The 27,174-nt window shown below is 56.2% G+C and overlaps 1 protein-coding gene across 2 annotated transcripts in view; it reads right to left on the bottom strand.

The window, feature by feature from the left end:
• The window catches only part of LOC116949266 (receptor-type tyrosine-protein phosphatase gamma-like), a 574,019-nt gene that overhangs the window by 210,782 nt on the left and 336,063 nt on the right, over positions 1–27,174 (bottom strand). For both annotated transcript variants that reach the window (XM_032966362.2, XM_032966363.2), the window contains exons 5-6: positions 11,528–11,647; positions 7,367–7,433 (exon numbers count right to left, since the gene is read on the bottom strand). In XM_032966362.2, the coding sequence (XP_032822253.1) occupies positions 7,367–7,433; positions 11,528–11,647 (187 nt within the window). The remainder of the gene's footprint in view (positions 1–7,366; positions 7,434–11,527; positions 11,648–27,174) is intronic.

The following is a 27,174-nucleotide window of genomic DNA, read 5'->3' as shown; positions in this document are numbered from 1 at the left end:
TATCGAAACCAAATCCGCAGCGAGGCGGCGGTAATGAGGGGGGAGTTGGGATGTGAGGGCTACGGAGCCGCGGAGTTCCAAAGCGCGCAGGGGCCGCTTTTTAATCCGTGACAGGATGATGAAGGATGCCTCCCTCCCGTGACGAGCGATGGGGGCTGGGGAGGGAGAAGCACGGCGGCGGTGGCGACGAGCGCGGGCCCCGCTCAGGGCCCTGGAGCGGCCCCGTGGATGTTGCGCGGCTCGAGACCAGCGGCAGGCCCCCGTGGTAAATGACCGCATGGTGCGGGGGGCGGTGTACTGACGAAAGCGAAACGTGGACACACGACGCGCCCGACGCTGCAGCGGTGGACGTCGCAAAAGATCGTGAGGCGTCGCGAATTTTGCCGGAACGCGTTTGATGGCTGTACTCGCAAATCATTTGATATTTATATTCGGAGAAGAAAAATAACCCACGTGGCAACATCGCGCCCCACCCACCTCACCCACCCCGACTGGCAGACTATACCCGTCTGTGACACATAGCGCCTGGGTGAAGACCCACAGTGTCCACGGCGGAGTGGGGCAGTGGCTGGTCGGACGATTTTGAGGCATAGGTGATGTTGCGGCCGCCCTACGATCGGCTACGAACTTATACGCAGCTGTTAACAACCTCGCCTGGTATACAGGATGTCGTGGGTTCGATCCTGACCCTGACGCCTGCTGTAGATTTTGAGTTTGCATGTCTCTCTCTCGCTCTCTCGCACCGTGATCACGAGGATTTTTCTCCGGGTCCCACGGTTTTCCCTCTACATTGAGAATCAACGAGTGTTTAGCTTATTTAGCTGCTATACATTTCCATGTGATAAGCCATTTTGTTGAGCTGTGATATGTGATAGCCAAGTCGCTTCTGAAAAAAGATATATAAATCGCTCAGTGGGCCTTACCTAGGTAAAATAAAAACTAATAAAAATGTCAAATGTTAGTCGTGGGCGGGAATGGAACCCAGGTAGCCGAACTCATAGCACGGTGCGATTAACTAATGTGGCCACCGCTCCTCCGGTAATATTGTAATATATAGAGGAGAGTGATTCGGAGCCTCAAGAATTCGTTCCGGGAGGGTGCCCCGCTACACTGGGATGTTTGGCCAAATTGTGTGAGCGATGAGAAATTGGAAGAACCCGGACAGAAAACCTGCACACGAGTGGGCGTTACCGAAAGCTCCGTACAGATGGATTCAAGAATCAGATGGCCGCACTGCCATTCCCTGGCCTCCGTTCCCAGTCCAGTCGCACAACGCGCAGCAGCTCGAGCTGAAGGGTCGATAGCAATGGATCGACTGAGAATCTGAACACGTTCGTCAATAACACTTCGTAACCTACGTAAAAATAATAATAAAGAGGCGACGTTACAGGCAGTGGTCCATCTTCATAGCACGCTAAGCTACGAACCCGGCGACCCGAGTTCGATTCGCGCTTCACGGCGATCACCAGTGACGATTTATCTGAACCTGTCCTAGGCACTCTCCTAGGTCGACTCAGCCTCAAATGAAGAACCCTGTACGGTGACGTGTAAACATCGCCACTGGGGTCTCGACGGGCGTGGTACGGCCTCCACCCCCATCGTGTGCCGTGCCGACCTTAAGGGGGTGCTCGCTGACCAGCACTCGTCCCGACACCTCTGTTCGAGGCCACACGGCGGGGCTCGCCCGGGGAGGCCCACCAACAGCGGAGCAATCGCGGGAGCCACCGGAGCGATTTTCCTCCCGAGTCGTAGATTCGCGACGAGGGTCGTCCGCACACCAAACGTGACGCTGAAAAGCGAGTGAAGGATCGTTCATCCGCGCGATCTGCCTGAAGTGCCCATTTATAATAATTATTATTTATGAAGCCCATCCACGCCACACCCTCCTCCCCCCCCCCCCTCGAGAAAAGCATCATCAAAATTTAATGAGACGTGTCTCTTCGGAGCACGCACCTTCAAAAGACGGAGCAATCATCTGGATGTCGTGAACGGCTACGGGAGGGCGGGCGGCCGCCACTGTCCATCTGTGTCTCATGCTTCCATTGCATTGAGTCACGTGACCACGTGTCCCTTGTGATGTGCCATGGGGATTTAAGGATTGATATTGTAATCCTCCACACAGCTACACTCAGTCTCCCCATGTCCCCTCAGCTACAGCTATTCCACACAGCTACACTCAGCTCCCCATGTCCCCTCAGCTACAGCTCCTCCACACAGCTACACTCAGCCTGCCCGTGTCCCCTCAGCTACAACTCCTCCACACAGCTACACTCAGCTCCCCATGTCCCCTCAGCTACAGCTCCTCCACACAGCTGCACTCGCCTCCCCGTGTCCCCGCACCTACAGCTCCTCCACACAGCTACACTCAGCCTCCCCATGTCCCCTCACCTACAGCTCCTCCACACAGCTACACTCAGCCTCCCCGTGTCCCCTCAGCTACAGCTCCTCCACACAGCTGCACTCGCCTCCCCATGTCCCCTCACCTACAGCTCCTCCACACAGCTACACTCAGCTTCAACGTATCCCCTCAGCTACAGCTCCTCCACACAGCTACACTCAGCCTCCCCGTGTCCCCTCAGCTACAGCTCCTCCACACAGCTACACTCAGCTTCCACGTATCCCCTCAGCTACAGCTCCTCCACACAGCTACACTCAGCCTCCCCGTGTCCCCTCAGCTACAGCTCCTCCACACAGCTACACTCAGCTCCCCATGTCCCCTCAGCTACAGCTCCTCCACACAGCTACACTCAGCTCCCCATGTCCCCTCAGCTACAGCTCCTCCACACAGCTACACTCAGCTCCCCATGTCCCCTCAGCTACAGCTCCTCCACACAGCTACACTCAGCCTCCACGTGTCCCCTCAGCTACAGCTCCTCCACACAGCTACACTCAGCTCCCCATGTCCCCACAGCTACAGCTCCTCCACACAGCTACACTCAGCCTCCCTGTGTCCCCTCAGCTACAGCTCCTCCACACAGCTACACTCAGCCTCCCTGTGTCCCCTCAGCTACAGCTCCTCCACACAGCTACACTCAGCCTCCCCGTGTCCCCTCGGCTACAGCTCCTCCACACAGCTACACTCAGCCTCCCCGTGTCCCCTCAGCTACAGCTCCTCCACACAGCTACACTCAGCCTCCCTGTGTCCCCTCAGCTACAGCTCCTCCACACAGCTACACTCAGCCTCCACGTGTCCCCTCGGCTACAGCTCCTCCACACAGCTACACTCAGCTCCCCATGTCCCCTCAGCTACAGCTCCTCCACACAGCTACACTCAGCCTCCCCGTGTCCCCTCAGCTACAGCTCCTCCACACAGCTACACTCAGCTTCCCCGTGTCCCCTCAGCTACAGCTCCTCCACACAGCTACACTCAGCTCCCCGTGTCCCCTCAGCTACAGCTCCTCCACACAGCTACACTCAGCCTCCCCGTGTCCCCTCAGCTACAGCTCCTCCACACAGCTACACTCAGCTCCCCATGTCCCCTCAGCTACAGCTCCTCCACACAGCTACACTCAGCCTCCCCGTGTCCCCTCAGCTACAGCTCCTCCACACAGCTACACTCAGCTTCCCCGTGTCCCCTCAGCTACAGCTCCTCCACACAGCTACACTCAGCTCCCCGTGTCCCCTCAGCTACAGCTCCTCCACACAGCTACACTCAGCCTCCCCGTGTCCCCTCAGCTACAGCTCCTCCACACAGCTACACTCAGCTCCCCATGTCCCCTCAGCTACAGCTCCTCCACACAGCTACACTCAGCTTCCACGTGTCCCCTCAGCTACAGCTCCTCCACACAGCTACACTCAGCTTCGTGACGCTCTCTCATTCCGCGCCGCTCAGGCCCAATTAATTTGGGGGGGGGTGGGAGGATTTGAATCTGTGTGCCGCTAATTGACGCAATTACTAAAAGACAATAAGCACTTGTTTTTCCCTCTCGAATCCGTTTGCAAAATTCCTTCATTTGCGCGCGAGAATTTTCTTCCCGCCCGCGACGTTGGCGGGAGGGAGTGGGGGGTGGGGTGGGGTGGGGTTGGGGGGGGGCACGCGCCACCCGCGCGCGCCACCGCGGCCCACGCGACCCCCACGCTGGGGCCCCCCCCCCCCACCGCGCTCGCCCCGCCGCTCGCGACGGCTGCGCGTTAATTGCCGGCGCGCGGCGACGTTCGGCGGGAGGCGCCTCGTGAAATATGAATGCGTCATTAGGGGCACGCCGTGCGCCGCCAGTAAGACGTTAATCAGAGATTTACGAAGCGGGCGGCGCCGGAGAGGGCGGCTGGTACGGGCCGTGCCGACCGTCCCGGGAATGCTAAAACAGCGGTGGGCCGCAGCAACCGTGCGGGCTCCGCGCAGTGGGGCCGCAAGGGGGCGGTGGCAGTTTAACCCGGGCGACCCCGGGAACAAGAATAATCACGATGACGATAATCACTCAGCTCCCCGTGTCATCACGGCCGTTTCATGTCTTCGCCTGTGCCACCGCGCCTGGCACTGCGCCAGATCCCGAAGCTGCTCGCTGCTGCTGCTGCTGCTGCACAGTTGACACGCAGCAGCAGCAGCAGCAGGAGAAGCCTCCAACTTAAACAGAATCCCGCCATGGGTCATTACGGCGCTACGGTGGCTATGAGATGTTAACTCCCTCGCCTGGTGTACAGGAGGACGTGAGCTCGATCTCGACCTTGACGCCTGCTGCTGCTGCTGTATATTTGTAGTTTGCGGTGTCTCTCTCCCCGTGGTCGCAGTGCATGTTTTTATCCAGGTCCTCCTGGTTTTCCACTCCACATTTAGAAACAACATGCGTTTAGAATGTTTGGCTGCTATACATTTCCGCACGATAAGCCATTTTGTTGAGCTATCATTTGTGGTAGCCAGATCGCTTTTGAAAACAGAGCTGCATAGCTCATTGCGGCCTCACCTGGTAAAATAAAAAAATAGTTCGTATTTTTAGTTTCAAGTGGAGAGCTCAAAGGTGGCGTGAGTGGCCGCATCACGCCCACACTCAGAAACACCTCACCCCCTCACCACCCTCCCCCTCACCACCCACCCCCTCACCACCCACCCCCTCACCACCCTCCCCCTCACCTCCCACCCCCTCACCACCCACCCCCTCACCACCCACCCCCTCACCACCCACCCCCTCACCACCCACCCCCTCACCTCCCACCCCCTCACCACCCTCCCCCTCACCACCCACCCCCTCACCACCCACCCCCTCACCACCCTCCCCCTCACCTCCCACCCCCTCACCACCCACCCCCTCACCACCCACCCCCTCACCACCCACCCCCTCACCACCCACCCCCTCACCTCCCACCCCCTCACCACCCTCCCCCTCACCTCCCACCCCCTCACCTCCCTCCCCCTCACCTCCCACCCCCTCACCACCCTCCCCCTCACCTCCCTCCCCCTCACCTCCCTCCCCCTCACCTCCCACCCCCTCACCTCCCTCCCCCTCACCTCCCACCCCCTCACCTCCCACCCCCTCACCTCCCACCCCCTCACCTCCCTCCCCCTCACCTCCCTCCCCCTCACCTCCCTCCCCCTCACCTCCCACCCCCTCACCTCCCTCCCCCTCACCTCCCTCCCCCTCACCTCCCACCCCCTCACCTCCCTCCCCCTCACCTCCCTCCCCCTCACCTCCCTCCCCCTCACCTCCCACCCCCTCACCTCCCTCCCCCTCACCTCCCTCCCCCTCACCTCCCTCCCCCTCACCTCCCTCCCCCTCACCACCCTCCCCCTCACCTCCCTCCCCCTCACCTCCCTCCCCCTCACCTCCCTCCCCCTCACCTGCTCGTGAAAGTGTCGTTAGCGAGCACCTTATTCACGCCGGAATGGCGACTTAATAGGTCATAGACATTCTCACACGTCCGTCAATAACACAGCGTGTGCGCCTTAAACGGAACGTATATTTATCACGGATGACGTTTCGGGTAATGGCCCTTCTATGTATCAATGTTTTCCCCTGTGAAGACCACGGTGTTGTGATCGACGAACGCGTGACGTTGTGCACCACTGCAATTCTTTGGTTGCCGAACTCGTGAAGACGACTCCAATGCCCGTGTGGGCAACCGCCCCCTCCATCCTGCCCCAATCACATCGACAGCACTCGCCCGCCTCTTTCGCACTTAACCCTGCCACGACATTCCGTGCGTCCGTCTTAAGACACCAATTCTCAAAATGCCAGGGTGTTTACTTATTCAGCGAGGGAGAATGGGGGGGTGCTGCGGCATTCGGACGTTCGGCCAATTTCATTAAAATAATGAGAGCTTGGATTTGCGTGTCAGAGGGAGCCGGAGAACCCGGGGGAAAACCCGCGACGCACACGAGGATGGTGAAACTCAAAGCTCCGCACGGATGGATTCAACGATCCCGTTGCTCCACTGTCATCTCCCGAGTTGTTAACAGCTCAATGCGACAACACGCGGTGTTCCTGAGCAACCTCCCGTCCATGGCTTTGAGATCTGACCAGAACGCCGTTTCCATCAGGGAAGCTGGCCACGGGCCACTGCTAGCGGGGCCGAGCGCCCTCAAACCGAACTCAGCACCAGGCTGTGATCTCCACACACGGAGAGCGCTATGCAGGCCACGTGGCAGGAGCGAACGCGACGCTTCCGCCCAGGAGATTCCACGCCTCGCGCTCTGCCCGCCACGGGCGGACACAACCTCCCCCGGCAGTGACCGCCGGATCCCCCTCCACCGTGACGTGCCTCGCGCGCCCGATGTTTGGTAAACACGTGCCCCCCACGCCCACGGCCCGTGACGTAACAACTCACACGATGGGTGAACCCGTGCCTCCCTGGACGCCACGGTCCTCCGCGCGCTCTGCTCGAGACATCGTTGTGCTCTTCTCAGTGCCGGACGTCTGCTTCACAGCGGCCGTTGTATTGTATATATAGTATCTACTGTATATATGTACAGTATATAGAGTACGTGTGTATAGATCCCGTGACGTCATTCGTAAGCGAGTAGGCCGTTGTGTGCCGGCGTCACGGTTCAAAACATGTACTGTGTTCGAAACAAAAAAACGATACCGCAAATGACTCACTTGGGATCGAACAGAGCCATCATTCCCCCAATGCTGGCAGGCAAATGCCCTCTTGCAGGCCAGCACGCCGAGTGACCTGGCGCTGCACAGCGCCAGCTGCCGCTGGGGGTGCCCAATCCCAATGGTTCGAGATTGCATGCGAGCGCTCGCTCCGGCGTAAAGGAGGAGGGCGGATGTCGAACACGACTCGACCCATCCGTTCGTTACTGCTGTCATGTGGCGAGGACTTCACGCGATATCCCGTTAGGTGGGGGGGGGGGCTCTGAGTCCCCCACGTAGCTGTGGGGCACGGGGGGGGGGGGGATTGGGGGGGGGGTCTGGTGTGGGAGACTCACCGTGGTGAGCCACACTCGCCAAGCCGGAGATGATCGCCGAGTAGGCCGGGTTCTCTTGCTTGGAGACCTGGGGAGGGGGGCGGTGAGGGAGAGCGGCGAGGGTGAGTGATGAGGCTGAAACACGGTCAGAGGTAGATCTAGAAACTTCGTACGGAGGTGTAGAGGGGTGGGGGAGGTCCATCAATGTCAAACTTATCAAGAATGATCAGACATTAATCATAACAAACAAAACCTTGCATGTATTTGTTTCTGGTGAATATTAATAATGAATTACTTTGCAGGGGGATTGTTCAGCATTGGGATATTGTTGTGGCCAATAGCAGATCCCCTCTGTGTTTGTGGTGTGTTTAGTTGCGGGAGGAAACTGGATAAATTCCATTCAGAATAGCAGGAGAGAAGATACAACCTCCCCACTCACTCTCACTGACAAAGACAAAGATCCCCCATATAGCCTGTAACAGACTGTAGGGGCAAGTGCTGTTAGCGAGCACCTATGAAGGCCGGAACGGTACACAAGAGGGTGGGTGGCCAGCACCACGCCCGACCGCCTTTGTCTCCCTAGTGGCGATGTTTACACACCGCACCAGGTACTCATTTGACCTAGGGGAGGCCCGGGACCGGTTCAGATAATCGTCACTGGTGTTGGCCGTGAGCGGGAATCGAACCCGGGTCGCCAGGTTCATAGCGCAGCGCGCTAACAGTTACACTATCGCTCCCCACTCACTCTCACTGACACACTCTTCTGCACACACACCCACACACACACCGCACACCACACTCTCAGCACACACATACTGTACACTCACACCACACACACACACCACACACACTCACTCTCCGCTGAAAAAATTTGCAGGACATAGGTTCGTCCGAAAACAAAGGCAGGCGTTCCGCGTCTGGAATCGAACAGATTGGCTTCATGCTGCGCGGTTGCGAAGCGTTACCACTGCGGCCACGCTGCATTCGGCGTGATATCAAGGGAGTGGAGGACGAGGGAGGCAGAGGAGGCGATGTAGGAGGCGGAGCAGGAGGGGTAAGAGGATGTAAGGTCTGAGGAGGTGCGGCCAGCGTGCCGGGGGCGAGGTGGAGGGGGTACGGATTGCGCGTCCGACCCTGGAGCCCTTTTGACCTCCGACCCCCGCGTGCAGTACCCCGCTAATGAAATCGCAGCGGCACCGTCGGGAGTGCGGGCCACGCGGTCGCCACGGCTCTCATCTCCCTCTCTCAGCGTGAGCGGGGACGCGTCGCTTGCAGAGTTCCAGACGTGACTCGCGGTTTAGACAAAAACAATCGCGGAGAGCAAGTTCGTGAATAAACCATGCAATACTGCAGTAGTATTGCAGTGGTAGTACTGTTGTAGTAGTAGGTGACGTGTGCATGATGCTCGATGAAGGGGTATTTACCCGCGCGGCGTTCAGTCGGCGGCTCGCGATGTTTTTAAAAAATAAATACCAAGACGAGCAGCGGTGGAGCAGCAGTGGCACGATGGTACAGTGAGGGAAAAAAATATTTGATCCCCTGCTGATTTTGTACGTTTGACCACTGACAAAGAAATGATCAGTCTATAATTTTAATGGTAGGTTTATTTGAACAGTGAGAGACAGAATAACAACAAAAAAATCCAGAAAAACGCATGTCAAAAATGTTATAAATGTATTTGCATTTTAATGAGGGAAATAAGTATTTGACCCCTCTGCAAAACATGACTTAGTACTTGGTGGCAAAACCCTTGTTGGCAATCACAGAGGTCAGACGTTTCTTGTAGTTGGTCACCAGGTTTGCACACATCTCAGGAGGGATTTTGTCCCACTCCTCTTTGCAGATCTTCTCCAAGTCATTAAGGTTTCGAGGCTGACGTTTGGCAACTCGAACCTTCAGCTCCCTCCACAGATTTTCTATGGGATTAAGGTCTGGAGACTGTCTAGGCCACTCCAGGATCTTCATGTGCTTCTTCTTGAGCCACTCCTTTGTTGCATTGGCCGTGTGTTTTGGGTCATTGTCATGCTGGAATACCCATCCACGACCCATTTTCAATGCCCTGGCTGAGGGAAGGAGGTTCTCACCCAAGATTTGACGGTACATGGCCCCGTCCATCGTCCCTTTGATGCGGTGAAGTTGTCCTGTCCCCTTAGCAGAAAAACACCCCCAAAGCATAATGTTTCCACCTCCATGTTTGACGGTGGGGATGGTGTTCTTCGGGTCATAGGCAGCATTCCTCCTCCTCCAAACACGGCGAGTTGAGTTGATGCCAAAGAGCTCCATTTTGGTCTCATCTGACCACAACACTTTCACTCAGTTGTCCTCTGAATCATTCAGAAGTTCATTGGCAAACTTCAGACGGGCATGTATATGTGCTTTCTTGAGCAGGGGGACCTTGCGGGCGCTGCAGGATTTCAGTCCTTGACGGCGTAGTGTGTTACTAATTGTTTTCTTGGTGACTATGGTCCCAGCTGCCTTGAGATCATTGATAAGATCCTCCCGTGTAGTTCTGGGCTGATTCCTCACCGTTCTCATTATCATTGCAACTCCACGAGGTGAGATATTGCATGGAGCCCCAGGCCGAGGGAGATTGAGAGTTATTTTGTGTTTCTTCCATTTGCGAATAATCGCACCAACTGTTGTCACCTTCTCACCAAGCTGCTTGGCAATGGTCTTGTAGCCCATTCCAGTCTTGTGTAGGTCTACAATCTTGTCCCTCACATCCTTGGAGAGCTCTTTGGTCTTGGCCATGGTGGAGAGTTTGGAATCTGATTGATTGATTGCTTCTGTGGACAGGTGTCTTTTATACAGGTAACAAGGTGATATTAGGAGCACTCCCTTTAAGAGTGTGCTCCTAATCTCAGCTCGTTACCTGTAGAAAAGACAACTGGGAGCCAGAAATCTTTCTGATTGAGAGGGGGTCAAATACTTATTTCCCTCATTACAATGCAAATCAATTTATAACATTTTTGACATGCGTTTTTCTGGATTTTGTTGTTGTTATTCTGTCTCTCACTGTTCAAATAAATAAACCTACCATTAAAATTATAGACTGATCATTTCTTTGTCAGTGGGCAAACGTACAAAATCAGCAGGGGATCAAATACTTTTTCCCTCACTGTATGAGGATCATCGATGGGATTTTCTACTGTAGGAAAATGTCATTTGAATACTTCTTTTCACTTGTATAATATGTTGCTTGTCTGTTAACTGTGATTATGGAATATGTTATTATTAGTTTCAATGTTAGGTTAGAAACACTTAGAGTCTGCACTTCCCGCTCGCCTGGGTGAAAAGTGAGCTGCATTTTGCCCAGTCCTGGCCAACTTTCTCGAAAAATGTAGAAAATAAACATTGCCCGAAACAACGCCTATTTTATATGTAATTATATTTTATATGTAATTATATTTTCCGTGTGACTGTTGGGGCAAGTGCTGTTAGCGAGCAGCACCAATGAAGGTCGACACGTCAACACGCGATCAGCCAATTCGTTCAGCTATCATTAGGCTTTACCGAGTAAGATGAAAACAATTGTGAAGTTTTATTTGTAATTTTTTAAAGTTCTTTTTTTATTTTCATTATACGTTGCACTCCTATAGTGTTTATGTATTTTATGTTGTTGGAAATTTCAGACCACATACTGGGAAAAGAGCTTTATAGCTCTTCGGATTCCTCCAGTGTAAGTAAATATACTTATTCAATTGTTGTTAGTTTAACACGTAGGCTTTCGCGACCAATATTATCCATTATTCGTCAATAACAACAACAGACCAATAACACAGGTTTTTGGGCTAGATCTCATAATTGTGTCGTTAAACCCGCCACCACCCGACAGGCAATTAGTCAGGTTTGTCACGTGTACAAAACATGCCAATTCGTTACTCGTCAATGTTGTGGGTTTACCCTCCAACACACCGGTTTGCTGTACCAGTAACGAACTGGCACGTGTTGTTCACGTGACAACCCTTACTGATTGGCTGTGTCGGGTGGTTGCGGGTTTAACGACACTTTTATATCGACGCGATCTAACCCAAAACCCTCCATTACGGGTCTGTTGTTGTTATTGATGAATGTTCTGGGCGCGTTGTTGTTGCTGTTGTTCTCTGTGCCTGTGCACCGCTGCCAACGCAGTAGCAGCAGCAGCACCACCACCAAACCGACCGCCCCGTTGGCGCCTCTCACCTGGAAGAGCACGGCGAGGGCGTGCGCGTTGCTGCCCCCCACATCGCCGGCAGCGGAGGGGGCGGCGGGGGGCACCCCCCACGCGTCCGTCCGGTTCGTGTCGTGGAGAAAGATCTGCATCTGCGAGTAGGAGACACGCGACACCATCGTCACCGTCGTCATCATCATCATCATCATTTTTATCGCCACCATCGTCATCACCATCGTCATCATCATCGTTGTGAATAAAGTCCGTGATTTATTGCTCACATGAGCACTACGCAGCAAAATGGTGCCAAGATGTTCACTACCTCGCCTGGTATACAGGAGGTGGTGGGTTGGATCCCGACCTTGACGCCTGTTGTATATTTGGAGTTTGCGGTGTCTCTCTCCCCAATGTCGCGTGGATCTTTCTCTTGGTCTTCCGGTTATTCCCTCCAAATTTAGAATCAACGTCACGCGTTTAGATAATTTAACTGCTACACATTTCCACGTGATGATGATAAGCCACTTCGCTGAGCTATCATTTGTGGCCAGGTCGTTTCTGAAAAAGAGCTACGTACCTCAGTAGGCTGTGCCTGGTAAAATAAATAAATAAATAGACGTTTAGTTTTGTTTATGAACGAAGTGGTTATCACGTATTTACTATTTACACTCTTGAGAGAGTCGAGAAAATTCCACGTGTTCCGATGACATGAGCGAGGCTGTTTATAGGACAACCGCTGTTGATTTCCCTACACAGTAGTACCTACTTTATCGGCTCCGGAAGGATGATGGGCCGTGTTCCCGCCCCCCCACCCCAACCCTCCGAAACCGGGATTTGAACTCGCATCTTTCCAATTGCGAGCCCCTCGCTATACCACTGAGACCCCCGCATAATCAACATCATCGGCCGTGATCAATCCACTGCTGGATGAGACCCCTCGCCACACCGTGGAGATTGCAATGGTCAACGAGGGTGATTTGTGGACCGAGTCAAATCACGAACACAATGTCACAATGAGTTCCTCTGTGTTCGATTACTCGCTGGAGGCTCCGGTTAAACATTTACGAATGTGGGAAACCCACCACATGCCACGCCCCAATTATGTCGATGACGTCATCAAGCACCGCCCATCACCGCCCGTTCAGCCGCACATGCGCAATACTTCGCTAGACATCTTGAACATCGGCGTGTGTACGAATGTATATATGTACAAAAATGTCAGTTGATGAAATCTCTGAAGCAATTCCGTGATAGCTGCGTCCACGGTGGGGGAGGCGACGCATTTCTTCCCGCGACTCGCGAACGGACCCTCCCGTCTCGTGGCCTATCTCCGACGCCACGCGGGGTCGCCACAACGCACACACGCGCACGGGACGCCGCAACAACAACAACAATCTCCATTCGCCACTAAGTGGCGGTGACGTCGCCACGGCGTTTGTGCCAGACTACGTGCACGTTAAGGCCACGTGAAGTGTCGAACGCCCGCTGGCAGACCCAGGTGTCAAGGGTCGACTGACTGAGATGACTGGCCGATGCACCACCTGTGCTTCCTAATGTGCCAACTTGCCGTTTTAGCCGCCAAGCGCTCCGCTCGTTGTTGTGAGCGTCGCTGGAGAGCGACTGCCTCCAACTGCCCAGTAGCGTCCTTCAATAGCCTCCACAGAGGCCGATCTTGACACCGCTGGAACCAGTTATCGGCAAGTCAACTCAGCTACACATCCTCTCGTACCACATCACTCCATCTCTTCTCTAGCCCATGCCACGCCCATTTAGCCCCCTCGATACAGCTGAACAAAAGCTCTTTAGGCATTCGGTGGCTGGGCATGCGGGCTACATGACCCAGCCAATGCAGCCTTGCCTGCCGGAGAAGCTCACCGATGGGACTTTGTCCAGATCTTTCAAGGATTTCTGAGCTCACACAATCCAGCCTAGTTAAACCCAGAATGGTTCGTAGGCAGGCCAGCCTAAATGTTTCTAACCAACGAAAATGTTCCATTAGGGGGGTCCATGTTTACCAAGCGTAGAGAAGGGAGGGCATGACCGTGGCCGAGAAGACCTGAAGCTTCGTGTGGAGCGACAGACCAGGTAGCTTCCACACAGCGTTACGGAACCGATGAAAAGATAATGCCTCTCGACTGATTCGGAGTGAGACCTCTGCTGTCAAACCGGAGCCGGTCACGAGCACACTGCCCAAGTATGGGAAACTCTCCACTCTCGCCACAACTGCCCCATCACCAATTGGGAGTTGTGGGGGTGGAGTGTCCGATGGTACAAAATACCCAGGCAGGTGTTCAGTTTTGGTGGGGCTGATGGTAAGGCCGCACCTCTTAGTGGCACGCTCCAGGTTCAGCAGCAGCGCCTCCAAGTTCTCATCTGAGTGAGCAGCAATTACCAGATCATCGGCATATGTAACATGGTTGACCAATAGGGAACCATCCCTTGACCGCACCTGGGCATCGATCAGCCTCCTATTGTATCTGTACCAGATGGAAATTCCTCCGGCACAGCCATCGAAGGATTCACGAACAACATGGTCGAAATATGTTAAATAATGTGGGAGCCACAGGACATCCCTGTCGCACCCCAAGGTGAACAGAGAATGGCTCCGACTCCCGACCACATAGTTTTACCCAGGCCCAATCACCATCATGAAGGTCCTTAATGATCGTGAACAGATTCAGGGACTCCGAAAGCACGAAGAACAACCCAGAGCCCAGGCCTACTGATGGTATCATAGGCCTTGAATAGACACACACACGGGACGCCGCAACACACATACATGAGACGCCGCAACACATACACGCAAGGGATGCCACAACACACACACGCCGCAACACACACACGCAGGGGTCACCGCAACACACACACGCAGCGGTCACCGCAAGACACATGCACGGGACGCCGCAACTCACACACACTCACAGGGGTCGCCGCAACACACACACACTCACAGGGGTCGCCGCAACACACACACACTCACAGGGGTCGCCGCAACACGCACACACGTGCACAGGACGCCGGTCAAAGTGGGGCACGCGGCGCCGGATCCCCCCCGGGAGGCCCACTCCACGTGACCCCGGCAGGGGGAGGAGGGCGGTCACGGGGGGCTCACGACCGCCTCGCCGCGCGCTGACGATGGCGGCTTCGACGTCTCCGGGAGCGGCGGCTGCTACTGCTGCTTAACCGCGGAGTTTTTTTCCGATGTCATTTGCGATCGGCTTTCTCGCACCGAGGTAGTGTCCTGACAGCAGAGCTGAGCGCGGAGCGCCGCGTTAATGACGGCACGCGAACGGATTTCCTTCCACGGGTGAGCACCACTGTGCGGAGCGGTGGCGCAGTGGTTAGCGCGCCGCGTCACGAACCCGGCCAACTCGAGTCTCGGATGTCCCGCTCACGACCACCGAATAACAGGCGGCGGCGGGTTATCTGAACCGCTCCTGGGCTCCCCTCCCCCTAAGTCGACTCGGTCTTGAATGAGTAACCCGCTGCGGTGTGTATTAAATATTGGGAGCACTGGGGAGACAAAGGCGGCCGGGCGTTGTGCTGGCCAGCGACCCCCTCGTGTGCTGTGCCGGTCTTCATAGGTGCTACTCGCTAAAAGCACTTCCCCCGACAGTCTGCTCCAGGCTACACGGGGGGATCTTCGTCTTTGTCGCAGCGGTTAGCGCTACGCTGCGCTAAGAACCCGGCGACCCGGGTTCCATTCCCGCTCACGGCCAACACCAGTGACGATTATCTGAACCGGTCCCGGGCCTCCCCTAGGTCGTCTCAGCCTCAAATGAGTACCTGGTGCGATGTGTAAACACCGTCACTAAGGAGAATAACGCGGCCGGGCGTGGTGTTGGCCACCCAGTCCCTCGTGTGCCGTGCCGGCCTTGAAAGGTGCTCACAAACGACACTTGCCCCCGCAGTCTGTTAAGGCTACACGGGGAATCTTTGCCTTTTGTGTGTTCCTGTGTGTTTCTATGTGTGTATGTCCGTTTTGTGCGTACCTATTTGAATTGGTCTATGCACGTGTGTACGCGCGTATGTCCCATTCCCTCTCACGGCCAAAGCCAGTAACAACACTCTGAACCGTTCCTGGGCCGCCCCTAGGTCGACTCAACCTCAAACGAGTGTCTAGGTGGTGCGATATGTGAACTTCGCCATTGTGGTGAGACAAAGGCGGCCGTGCGTGGTGGTGCTAGCCACCCCCACCGTCGTGCCGGCTTTCATCATATGTGCTTCTCGCTAATGGCACTTGCCCCAAAAGTGTGCCGAGGCTACACGGGGGTAGCTTTGCCTTTGGTGTCGCGCCACCCTCAATCTTGTCGTGCCGCGTGCACGTGCCCGCGTGTCTTTATCTGCGCGCTCTGCGTGTACATCTCCGTGAAGACACCGCCACCACCACCGCAGCAGCAGCATCCACCTACATCCATTTATCTCACTCCGCTGCTACCCCCCCCACCACCACCCACAGAAGCGCCCAACAACCCCCTTCCTCCACCTCCGCCGCGTCGCCCTTCAACCGCTCAGCCCCCCCCACTCCCAAACCCCTCCCCGCCTTTTCCCTCCGTCTCTTATGGACTGTAGCTATGACAAACCACCCCACCACCCTCCCTCTTCTCCAGTCCGCCCCTCTCAGCCTCGGCCTCCCTCCACCCCCATCCCTCCTCCTCCCTCCCTCCCCCTCCTCCCCCGGTACTCACACATCAAACGGCGAAACAAAGAGTAATATTCACGGAGAGCGCAAGCGTCTAAATCCCCCCCCCCCCGCTTCCCGCCTGCACGTACACCCCGACGGCACGTGTTTAGTCAGACAAAGTGGGCCTCTCCGCTCTCCCCCTCACGCACGCATTTACATCATCGGCGCTCTCCCCCGCGCTCTCCCTCGCATTCTCCCCCCTCCCTCCCACGCCCCCGTGTCTATTCTTCGTTGCGTGGCATCGCTCCTCTCTGCCACCTCGTCCGTCTTCTCGGCTGCTCGCTCGGTTTGCATCCTTCACTAAATCCCCAGCCCCTCCCTCCCTCCCTGCCTCATCCTCGCCCCCCACCCAAACCTCCCTGTCACGCTCGCTCGCGCTCTCTCGCTCTCAGAGCCGCTCTTCCCTCCACCCCTCGCTCGCTCTCTCTCACTCTCCCTCATCCACGCACCGCCACTCTCCTGACACCCACCTCCCACTTGGACCAGCCACAGGACGCGCGCACTTCGTTTGCACCTCACGCATAGAAAACGGGGGGCCGGGTGGGGTGGTGGTGACGGGGGGGGGGGGGTTCATCTTCTCCGAAGGGTGGCCGCGATTCGTGGCGCTGGCTTGAGGTTGAGGCGGTGTCTGATTATGGGGGTCACCGGGGGAGGGGGGCACATCTGCCCTTTGGTGGTGAATAAAAATAAGAGTTGAGTTAGGGAAAGGAATATATTGGATGGAAATCCAAAGCAAAGCAGTGCGAGCAAAAACAGCAGGAAGAGAGGTGGCCTGCAGTGGGGTTGGTGAGTGGATGGTGAGTGGGTAGATGAGTGGGTGGGTAGTTGAGTGAGTGGGTAGATGAGTGGGTGGGTAGTTGAGTGAATAGGTAGGTGAGATTGAGTGGGTGTATTAGTTGGTGTGACCTGCAGTGCGATTGGTGAGTGGGTGGATGAGTGGGTGGATGAGTGAGTAGGTAGGTGAGATTGAGTGAAGTGGGTGTATTGGTTGTTGTAACCTGCCGTGCGATTGGTGAGTGGTGAGTGGGTGGATGAGTGAGTGGGCAGATGAGTGAGTGGGTGGGTGAGTCTGAGTGAAGTGGGTGTATTGGTTGTTGTGACCTGCCGTGCGATTGGTGAGTGGTGAGTGGGTGGATGAGTGAGTAAGGCAGATGAGTGAGTGGGTGGGTGAGTCTGAGTGAAGTGGGTGTATTGGTTATTGTGACCTGCAGTGCGATTGGTGAGTGGGTGGATGAGTGAGTGGGTAGATGAGTGAGTGGGTGGGTGAGTCTGAGTGAAGTGGGTGTATTGGTTATTGTGACCTGCAGTGCGATTGGTGAGTGGGTGGATGAGTGAGTGGGTAGATGAGTGAGTGGGTGGGTGAGTCTGAGTGAAGTGGGTGTATTGGTTGTTGTGACCTGCCGTGCGGTGAGCGACACGTCGCTGGAAGGGTCGTTGTCGAGATGGGTGGGGTGAGGAGATTAACAACGGAGCGTCAGCGAACAGCGGGAAACACAGCCCGGCAGGGATACGTCCGCCACGGAGACGGAGCGATGGCATCGCCTCGCGTGCACCAGCGAGATAAATCGTCGCGTCGCGAGACCACGAGAGGGTGGGCGACGGCTTGGGGAGCCCTCAATCCAGCAGTGGATAGACCAGGGCTCTATTTCATCCTCGTGCGTTGTCCCGCGGGATGGCAATACATTTATTTTCGTGTTTCCGACAGGGGATGTCGCGGCCCTAAACATTATGGATGAGGACATAAACGCGCGGACGCAGCCTCCGATTAGGCGTCGACTGGCAGAGGCGCGCGCGAGCAAGCGGCATGCGAACACAATGGGACCCCATCGTCATCCAGTGGCGCACAGCTCCCCAGAGAGGGGAGAGAGAGAGAGGTGGGAGGAGGTGGGTGGGGAGGGAACCGCACTCCTTAATGAGCGGCGGGGAGATCGGTGATCTCTGGGCCACCTCGCGAGCCTCGCTCACGATTTGCAATGCGCGCGGCCCGCGTCTACCACCACCACCACCCAAGCTCGTGGAGCTGTCACACAAAAGGCAAAGGTCCCCCGTACAGCCTTTGAACAGTGCTATGTAGAAGCCTCATTTGGACCGGACACGTTGCCTCGTATTATATATGGCGATGTGTGGCGCTATTGTAAGACCACAGTGTTGTTATTACGAGTGCAGTTAGCGAGCACCGTACACACACACGCGTACACACACACACGCGTACACACACGCACGTACACACACGCGCGTACACACACACGCGTACACACACACACGCGTACACACACACACACACGCGTACACACGTACACACACAAACCAGAGCCACTCGCACCGACAACCACACAGGTGAACACACACCAACTCGTACAGGTAGGTACACACCGATCCACTCAAACGTATTTACACACAGCAGCAAATCATCGCCCCCTGCTGGCAGACTCCTGCCAACGTTCACTGAACAGAGTCACGTCGTGTGCCCACAGGGACTGCTGCCACTGGGGGTGCCCCTTTCACATTCGTTGAGATGCGATGATGGAAGTCGCTTTGTAGACTCTCCGGCGAGCGGAAGGGTGCTACATCGGACACTAATGAAGATCATTAATATTAATGTACCGCATGTATGTTGAACTTCTTTCGCACCGTACGTATGCAACCGTGCTATTCCGAGGTGCGAGGAAAAAACAACAAACTAAAAACAATCCCTGTCACTTCACAACTCCATAACAAAGTGCACAGACACCCATTCATACACACATCCATGTACACACATAGCGACTCACACAACCAATACACATCTGCCATCTCACACACGCCGCAAGGCACTGGTCTCTATTTACACACGGGTGTATACACATTATCGCGTACACACAGCCGGGTACACACATACCAATTCATATAGCTGGGGACACATCTACCAGTACACACACACACACACCGACCGACGCGTACACACGGGACAAGCAAGGACACGTGTAGACAAAAGCCAATCAGACGAGAAGCGGATGCACACACAGAGACTAACACCAACACACGCACACACGTATACACACACACACGTATACACACACACGTATACACACACGCACACACGTATACACACACGCATACACACACGCGCGCACACACGTATACACACACACGTATACACACACACACGCACACACGTATACACACACGCACACACGTATACACACACACGCACACACGTATACACACACACGTATACACACACACGCACACACGTATACACGCGCACACACGACCGCTGACGCTCGTAATCAGCGTGAGTGCATTGACGCCTCTGTGTGCACACAGCACAGTGGGCCATCCTCACCCCACCTCCTCACCCCACCTCCTCACCCCTGCATCCTCACCCCACCTCCTCACCCCACCTCCTCACCCCAGCATCCTTACCCCCACCACCTCACCCCAGCATCCTCACCCCAGCATCCTTACCCCAGCATCCTCACCCCACCTCCTCACCCCACCTCCTCACCCCAGCATCCTCATCCCAGCATCCTCACTCCACCTCCTCACCCCACCTCCTCACCCCACCTCCTCACCCCAGCATCCTTACCCCCACCTCCTCACCCCAGCATCCTCACCCCTGCATCCTCACCCCACCTCCTCACCCACACCTCCTCACCCACACCTCCTCACCCACACCTCCTCACCTCGGCATCCTCACCCACCCTCCTCACCCCTGCATCCTCACCCCACCTCCTCACCCACACCTCCTCACCCCGGCATCCTCACCCACCCCTCCTCACCCCACATCATCACCCCGGCATCCTCACCCCACCTCCTCCCTCCGGCACGCTCACCACGCCATCCCCCTTCCCGCACCACCTCCCTCGCACATGAACACTCCACCCCGCTCGCGACCCTCGTCCCGCGGCTCCTCCCCTCGGCGCCCCCCCCCCCTCCCTAGGCTCCCTCCCCGTCCCTCTCGTCCCAGCCTCTGTCGCGCGCTCGCAATTTACCAATAACAACAACAATAGCGACAATAACAACAATAGGGGTGTGTGTGTGTGGGGGGGGGGGTAACAGCAATAGGGGTGTGTGTGTGTGTGGGATAACAGCAATAGGGGTGTGTGTGTGGGATAACAGCAATAAGGGTGTGTGTGTGTGTGGGATAACAACAATAGGGGTGTGTGTGTGTGGGATAACAGCAATAGGGGTGTGTGTGTGTGTGTGGGATAACAGCAATAGGGGTGTGTGTGTGTGTGGGATAACAGCAATAGGGGTGTGTGTGTGTGTGGGATAACAACAATAGGGGTGTGTGTGTGTGGGATAACAGCAATAGGGGTGTGTGTGTGTGTGTGGGATAACAGCAATAGGGGTGTGTGTGTGTGTGGGATAACAGCAATAGGGGTGTGTGTGTGTGGGATAACAGCAATAAGGGTGTGTGTGTGTGTGGGATAACAGCAATAGGGGTGTGTGTGTGTGTGTGGGATAACAACAATAGGGGTGTGTGTGTGTGTGGGATAACAGCAATAGGGGTGTGTGTGTGTGTGGGGGATAACAGCAATAGGGGTGTGTGTGTGTGTGTGGGGGAGATAACAGCAATATGGGTGTGTGTGGGGGGATAACAGAAATAGGGGTGTGTGTGTGTGTGTGGGATAACAGCAATAGGGGTGTGTGTGTGGGGGGGGGGGGATAACAGCAATAGGGGTGTGTGTGGGGGGGATAACAGCAATAGGGGTGTGTGTGTGTGTGGGATAACAGCAATAGGGGTGTGTGTGTGGGGGGGATAACAGCAATAGGGGTGTGTGTGTGGGGGGGGGATAACAGCAATAGGGGTGTGTGTGTGTATGTGGGGGATAACAACAATAGGGGTGTGTGTGTGTGTGTGGGATAACAGCAATAGGGGTGTGTGTGTGTGTGTGGGATAACAGCAATAGGGGTGTGTGTGTGGGGGGGGGGGATAACAGCAATAGGGGTGTGTGTGGGGGATAACAGCAATAGGGGTGTGTGTGTGTGTGTGTGTGGGATAACAACAATAGGGGTGTGTGTGTGTGTGTGTGGGATAACAGCAATAGGGGTGTGTGTGTGGGATAACAGCAATAGGGGTGTGTGTGTGTGGGGGGGGGATAACAACAATAGGGGTGTGTGTGTGTGTGTGGGATAACAGCAATAGGGGTGTGTGTGTGTGGGGGGGGGTGGGGATAACAGCAATAGGGGTGTGTGTGTGTGGGGGATAACAGCAATAGGGGTGTGTGTGTGTGTGTGGGGGATAACAGCAATAGGGGTGTGTGTGTCGGGGGGTGGGGGATAACAGTAATAGGGGTGTGTGTGTGTGGGATAACAGCAATAGGGGTGTGTGTGGGGGGGGGGGGATAACAGCAATAGGGGTGTGTGTGTGTATGTGGGGGATAACAACAATAGGGGTGTGTGTGTGTGTGTGGGGGATAACAGCAATAGGGGTGTGTGTGTGGGGGGGGATAACAGCAATAGGGGGGTGTGTGTGTGTATGTGGGGGATAACAACAATAGGGGTGTGTGTGTGTGTGGGATAACAGCAATAGGGGTGTGTGTGTGTGTGTGGGATAACAGCAATAGGGGTGTGTGTGTGTGGGGGGGGGGGGGGATAACAGCAATAGGGGTGTGTGTGGGGGATAACAGCAATAGGGGTGTGTGTGTGGGGGGGGGGATAAAAGCAATAGGGGTGTGTGTGTGTGGGATAACAACAATAGGGGTGTGTGTGTGTGGGATAACAGCAATAGGGGTGTGTGTGTGTGGGATAACAGCAATAGGGGTGTGTGTGTGTGGGATAACAGCAATAGGGGTGTGTGTGTGGGGGGGATAACAGCAATAGGGGTGTGTGTGTGTGTGTGGGATAACAGCAATAGGGGTGTGTGTGTGTGGGATAACAGCAATAGGGGTGTGTGTGTGTGTGTGTGGGGGATAACAACAATAGGGGTGTGTGTGTGTGTGTGTGGGATAACAGCAATAGGGGTGTGTGTGTGTGGGGGGGGGGGGGGGGATAACAGCAATAGGGGTGTGGGTGTGGGATAACAGCAATAGGGGTGTGTGTGTGTGGGGGGGATAACAGCAATAGGGGTGTGTGTGTGTGTGTGGGATAACAGCAATAGGGGTGTGTGTGTGTGGGATAACAACAATAGGGGTGTGTGTGTGTGTGTGGGATAACAGCAATAGGGGTGTGTGTGTCGGGGGGTGGGGGATAACAGCAATAGGTGTGTGTGTGTGTGTGGGGGATAACAGCAATAGGGGTGTGTGTGTGTGGGATAACAACAATAGGGGTGTGTGTGTGTGGGATAACAGCAATAGGGGTGTGTGTGTCGGGGGGTGGGGGATAACAGCAATAGGTGTGTGTGTGTGTGTGGGGGATAACAGCAATAGGGGTGTGTGTGTGTGGGTGTGGGATAACAGCAATAGGGGTGTGTGTGTGTGGGGGATAACAGCAATAGGGGTGTGTGGGGGATAACAACAATAGGGGTGTGTGTGGGGGGGGGATAACAGCAATAGGGGTGTGTGTGTGGGGGATAACAGCAATAGGGGTGTGTGTGTGTATGGGATAACAGCAATGAGAGGCGCGGTAATCGAGCTCCATTGCAGAGGTGGGTGAAGCCACACGCTGCTGCAATGGAGCGCGCACAGACAAAGCTCCCCCGTACAGCCTCCCAGACTGTTGGGGCTAAGGGGCTGTTAAGGCGGACGGAGGTTGTGTCTGCTGTTTCCACACACCGCAGAACGTGCTACTCATTTGAGGCGGAGTCGACCTAGGGGAGGCCCATGACCGGTTCAGAAAGTCGTCACTGTCGTTGGCCGTGAGCGGGAATCGAACTCGGGTCGCCGGGTTCGTAGGGCAGCGCGCTAACCGCTACACTACCGCTCCAGACACACACGAACACACAAAGAAACACACAAACACAGTCGCTTCGTTGCCTTCGAAGCGCGTCTGCTCCGTGTCTCCCCTCTACCCCGCCGTAATTGTTCCACTTCCCCGTCTGCGATCTCCCCGCCGCAGCGGGCGCTTCAGTCCGTGCGCTGCCGGCCCCGTTCCACACCGTCCGGACGGAGCGGCCGCCACACGCGGCGGCTACCGCTGCCCTCCGCCGTGCGGGATGGCTCAGACGCCACTCGACGGAGTCGCCGGGATGGGTCGCTCTGCGGTGTCTGCTTCCGCGGGCACCCTTCTCTCTGGCTTTGGGCTCGCGCCGCTCCGCGAGACGAGCGAAGGGGATTCCTGGGTCACGATAACCAAGCACGTCGTGAAGAGGGTCTAAATAAAATAAAATAAAAACCTCACGTTCTTGTGTATTCCTAGCGATGCATTGGCTCGCATCGGGAGGAGGGGGGGAACAAACGTGGCTTTGGAGCAAACAGCCACCAGATTTAACTGCACCCGGGACAGAGAGAGAGAGAGTGTGTGTGGGAGTTTCTCAGTAATTAAAACTAATTGCTCTTGAGCGGAACAGCAGGAGAGTGCGGGCTCCCGTGCTCATTACGAGCGCCGGCGCGGGCAGCGGCCCCTGCTTTGTGTTCCGACGTCGCGACGGAGCCGAGCGCCAACAGCGGCGGAGCTCGGCGGTGATTCGTGAAGGGGAATCCTCTCCCTGAGATGATGGAGACAAAGCGTCGCGTTTTGCTAAAGTCCAAGTTACAAACCGCGCCGACTCCTCACACACACACGCGTGTCTCACACACACACACGCGTGTCTCACACACACACACGTGTGTCTCACACACACGCGTGTGTCCCACACATACACGCGTGTGTCTCACACACACACACGCGTGTCTCATACACACACGCGTGTGTCTCACACACACACACACACGCGTGTCTCTCACACACGCACGAGCGCGCGTGTCCATTCCCACACGTGCCACTCACACGCGCGTTCGTCAATTCACTCTGGCGTCCCTTCCACACACGTGTCACCCCCCCCCCTGCCGCGTGTGTATATTACGTGCGTGTCATCCACGCGTCAGAGCCGGGTGATTGACGCGTGACTAACGAGCGGCGTTTGAGATGCAGCAGCAGCAAGCGGCGCTCCGGCACACGCGGCGGGGTCCCAGCGCGCTCCACACGCGTTCGGCGACTCGCATCTCATCTCAACAACGCTTCTCTTTTGACAGGGCACCCCAAGCGGCAGCTGTCCCCCTATGCCACGAACTGAGTTGGCAGCTGGCCTGCAAGCGGGGATTAAGTCTGGCTGTGTGTGGGGAGCGGTGGTGTAGCGGATAGCTCGCTGCGTTATGAACCCGGCGACCCGAGTTCGATTCTCGCTCACGGCCAACGCCGGTGGGGATTATCCGAACCGGTCATGGGCCTCCCCTAGGTCGACTCAGCCTTAAACGAGGACCTGGTGTGTAAACATCACTACTGGGGAGACAAAGGCGGCCAGGCCTGGTGTTGGCCACCCACTCCCTCGTGTGCCTTGTTGCCCTTAATAGGTGCTCGCTAACAGCACTTACCCCAACAGTCTGTTCAGGCTAGACGGGGGATCTTTTTATTATTGCTCCCAACTGAGACATTTGCAGGGACATTTTCGATTTTGGAAAAAATTACCAAAAAAAGCCAAAAATCCCCCCTGTAGACTAACATCCTGCTGGGTCAAGTGCTGTTAGCGAGCACCTATTAAGGGCGACAAAGGCACACGAAGGCGTTCTGGTGGCCAGCACCAGGCCCGGCCGGCTCTCAGTGGCGACGTTGTTTACACACTGCACCAGCTACTGACTTAAGGCCAAGTCGACCTAGAGGAGGATGAGTTCAGCTATTCGTCACTCACCGATAGGCCGTGAGTTGGGAATCAAACTCGCGTCGCCGGGGTTCCGTAGTGCAGTGGGGAACACCGCTCCGCCTCTCGCTCCCGACAAGCACGCGCACGCAATGGTGAGGCCACGAGGGGGTCACGGTCGCGTCCCATTGCCCTGTGACCCCTTGCCCCCGCCCCTCCACGCCACCCACCCCGCGCTGTAGAAGGGGGGGGGGGGCGGATGGCGAAGCGGCGCGTGACGCTCATACCAAGCGGCAGGGCTACGAAACTTGCTCTGCCATCACCACCGTGATTGCCCGAGACTCCCCCCACACCCACACACCCACCCAGCCCCGCCCCTCCTCCCCTCAAATATCTATCTTGGCCGCAACATTCCCACTCTAATTCTCTTTGCCTCTTACTGGTCCCTTTATCAATTTCCTTTTTAGCTCTTTGTCGGTATCCAATACCATTCGTTCCCTCTGCTCGTGTTGCATCCACGCATCTATCGCTTAAACTCGTTTCCAATTCCCCGTCTCTGCCACCGGCCTCCCCATTAGCGACGCCGCAGCATTTTTCTCGCTCGCTCGCTCTCGTATCGCGCCTCCTCTTCCTATTCCTCCCATTCCTCCTCCTCTTCCTCCTCCTCTTCTTCCTATTCCTCCTCTTCCTATTCCTCATATTCCTCTTCCTCCTATTCCTCCTTTTCCTCCTCCTCTTCCCCCTATTCCTCCTCTTCTTCCTCTTCCTCCTATTCCTCCTCCTATTCATCCTTGACTTCCTATTCCTCAGATTCATCCTCCTCCTACTCCTACTATTCCTCCTCCTCTTCCCGCTCCTCGTCTTCCTATACCTCCTCCTCTTATCCCCCGGGACCCCGGCTCTGCGTGGTGACCGGACGAGATGACCTCCCTCCTTTCACCTCCCCACCCAAGTCCCCAGAGGAGCGCGGTGCGGTCAAGTGGTTGAGCCGGCGGCATTTCGTCTGTGCGTCGTCTGTGCGTCGTCTGTGCGTCGTCTGTGCGTCGTCTGTGCGTCGTCTGTGCGTCGTCTGAGCGTCGTCTGAGCGTCGTCTGAGCGTCGTCTGTGCGTCGTCTGTGCGTCGTCTGTGCGTCGTCTGTGCGTCGTCTGAGCGTCGTCTGTGCGTCGTCTGTGCGTCGTCTGTGCGTCGTCTGAGCGTCGTCTGTGCGTCGTCTGAGCGTCGTCTGTGCGTCGTCTGAGCGTCGTCTGAGCGTCGTCTGTGCGTCGTCTGTGCGTCGTCTGTGCGTCGTCTGTGCGTCGTCTGAGCGTCGTCTGAGCGTCGTCTGTGCGTCGTCTGTGCGTCGTCTGAGCGTCGTCTGTGCGTCGTCTGAGCGTCGTCTGTGCGTCGTCTGAGCGTCGTCTGAGCGTCGTCTCGGCACCGCCCGCGTGGACCTCCCCAGCGCCGCGTGATGCCACTTCCATTTGTCACGGGGTCGCCTTTGCATCTCAATTTCTGTTCCGTCTCCCTCCCCTCCCACCTCCATCATCCTTCAATTCCCATCCATCCTCGCCATCGCTTGTCCGTCTCTCTCTCCCTTCTCGCCCTCCAAATCAAATAGTACCGCTCTCAGCCGCATCTTGTTGACTCCTCACGGTTCGCTCACCCAGCTCTCAGTTACTCCCTCCGCGGAGCTGTCTGCCCCACTCCCTCTGGACACCCCTCCCCTTCACCGACTCCTCCGCTCCCACCCATCCTCCCCCCTCACCGCGCTGATTATGGCGTAGTGTTTTATGTCAGCTGTCGTTTCGCTCCGGTGCCCACAACGGCCATCCTTCTCCGCCACGGCCCGGACAGGAGGAGCAAGAAACCCGACAGAAATGACAGTAACATTGCACACACAGAGAGCTCGTATTAGAGCGCGCCACACTTGACTCGTCTTTACATCTCTCGGTTCCATCACTGCCCCTCTCGATTACTTCATCCGCTACCCCCCCACCCAACCCCCCGTCCCACTCTCCGTTTCTTTCCCATCAGCCCCTCTCCCTTCGCTCGCTCGACGCTCCCTTCTCCTTCCGCGCAAACCAATTCTTTCTCCACCTCGCTCTCTCCCATGCATCGCCTCTCTCTTTCCTTGCTCCCAGCTCCTTTTCCCTCTTGGGACCGTGGCTCGCATCGCCGAGCGCCGCCCCCCTTCGTCGGGATTAGAGAGAGGGGGAGGGGCGGCAGGAGAGGCCGCCGCTATCCAGAGGCCACGTTGCCGGGGCCCGCGGACCCTCGCAGCGAGGCGCCGTTTGCAAAACATCGGGTAGCACCGTGCTCG

This window comes from Petromyzon marinus, chromosome 36, assembly GCF_048934315.1.
Source record: "Petromyzon marinus isolate PM22_M1 ecotype Great Lakes invasive population chromosome 36, UKy_Petmar_22M1.pri1.0, whole genome shotgun sequence".
NCBI lineage: Eukaryota > Metazoa > Chordata > Hyperoartia > Petromyzontiformes > Petromyzontidae > Petromyzon > Petromyzon marinus.
The sequence above is the reverse complement of the archived record's forward strand: the minus strand, read 5'-3'. Positions and strand labels throughout refer to the sequence as shown.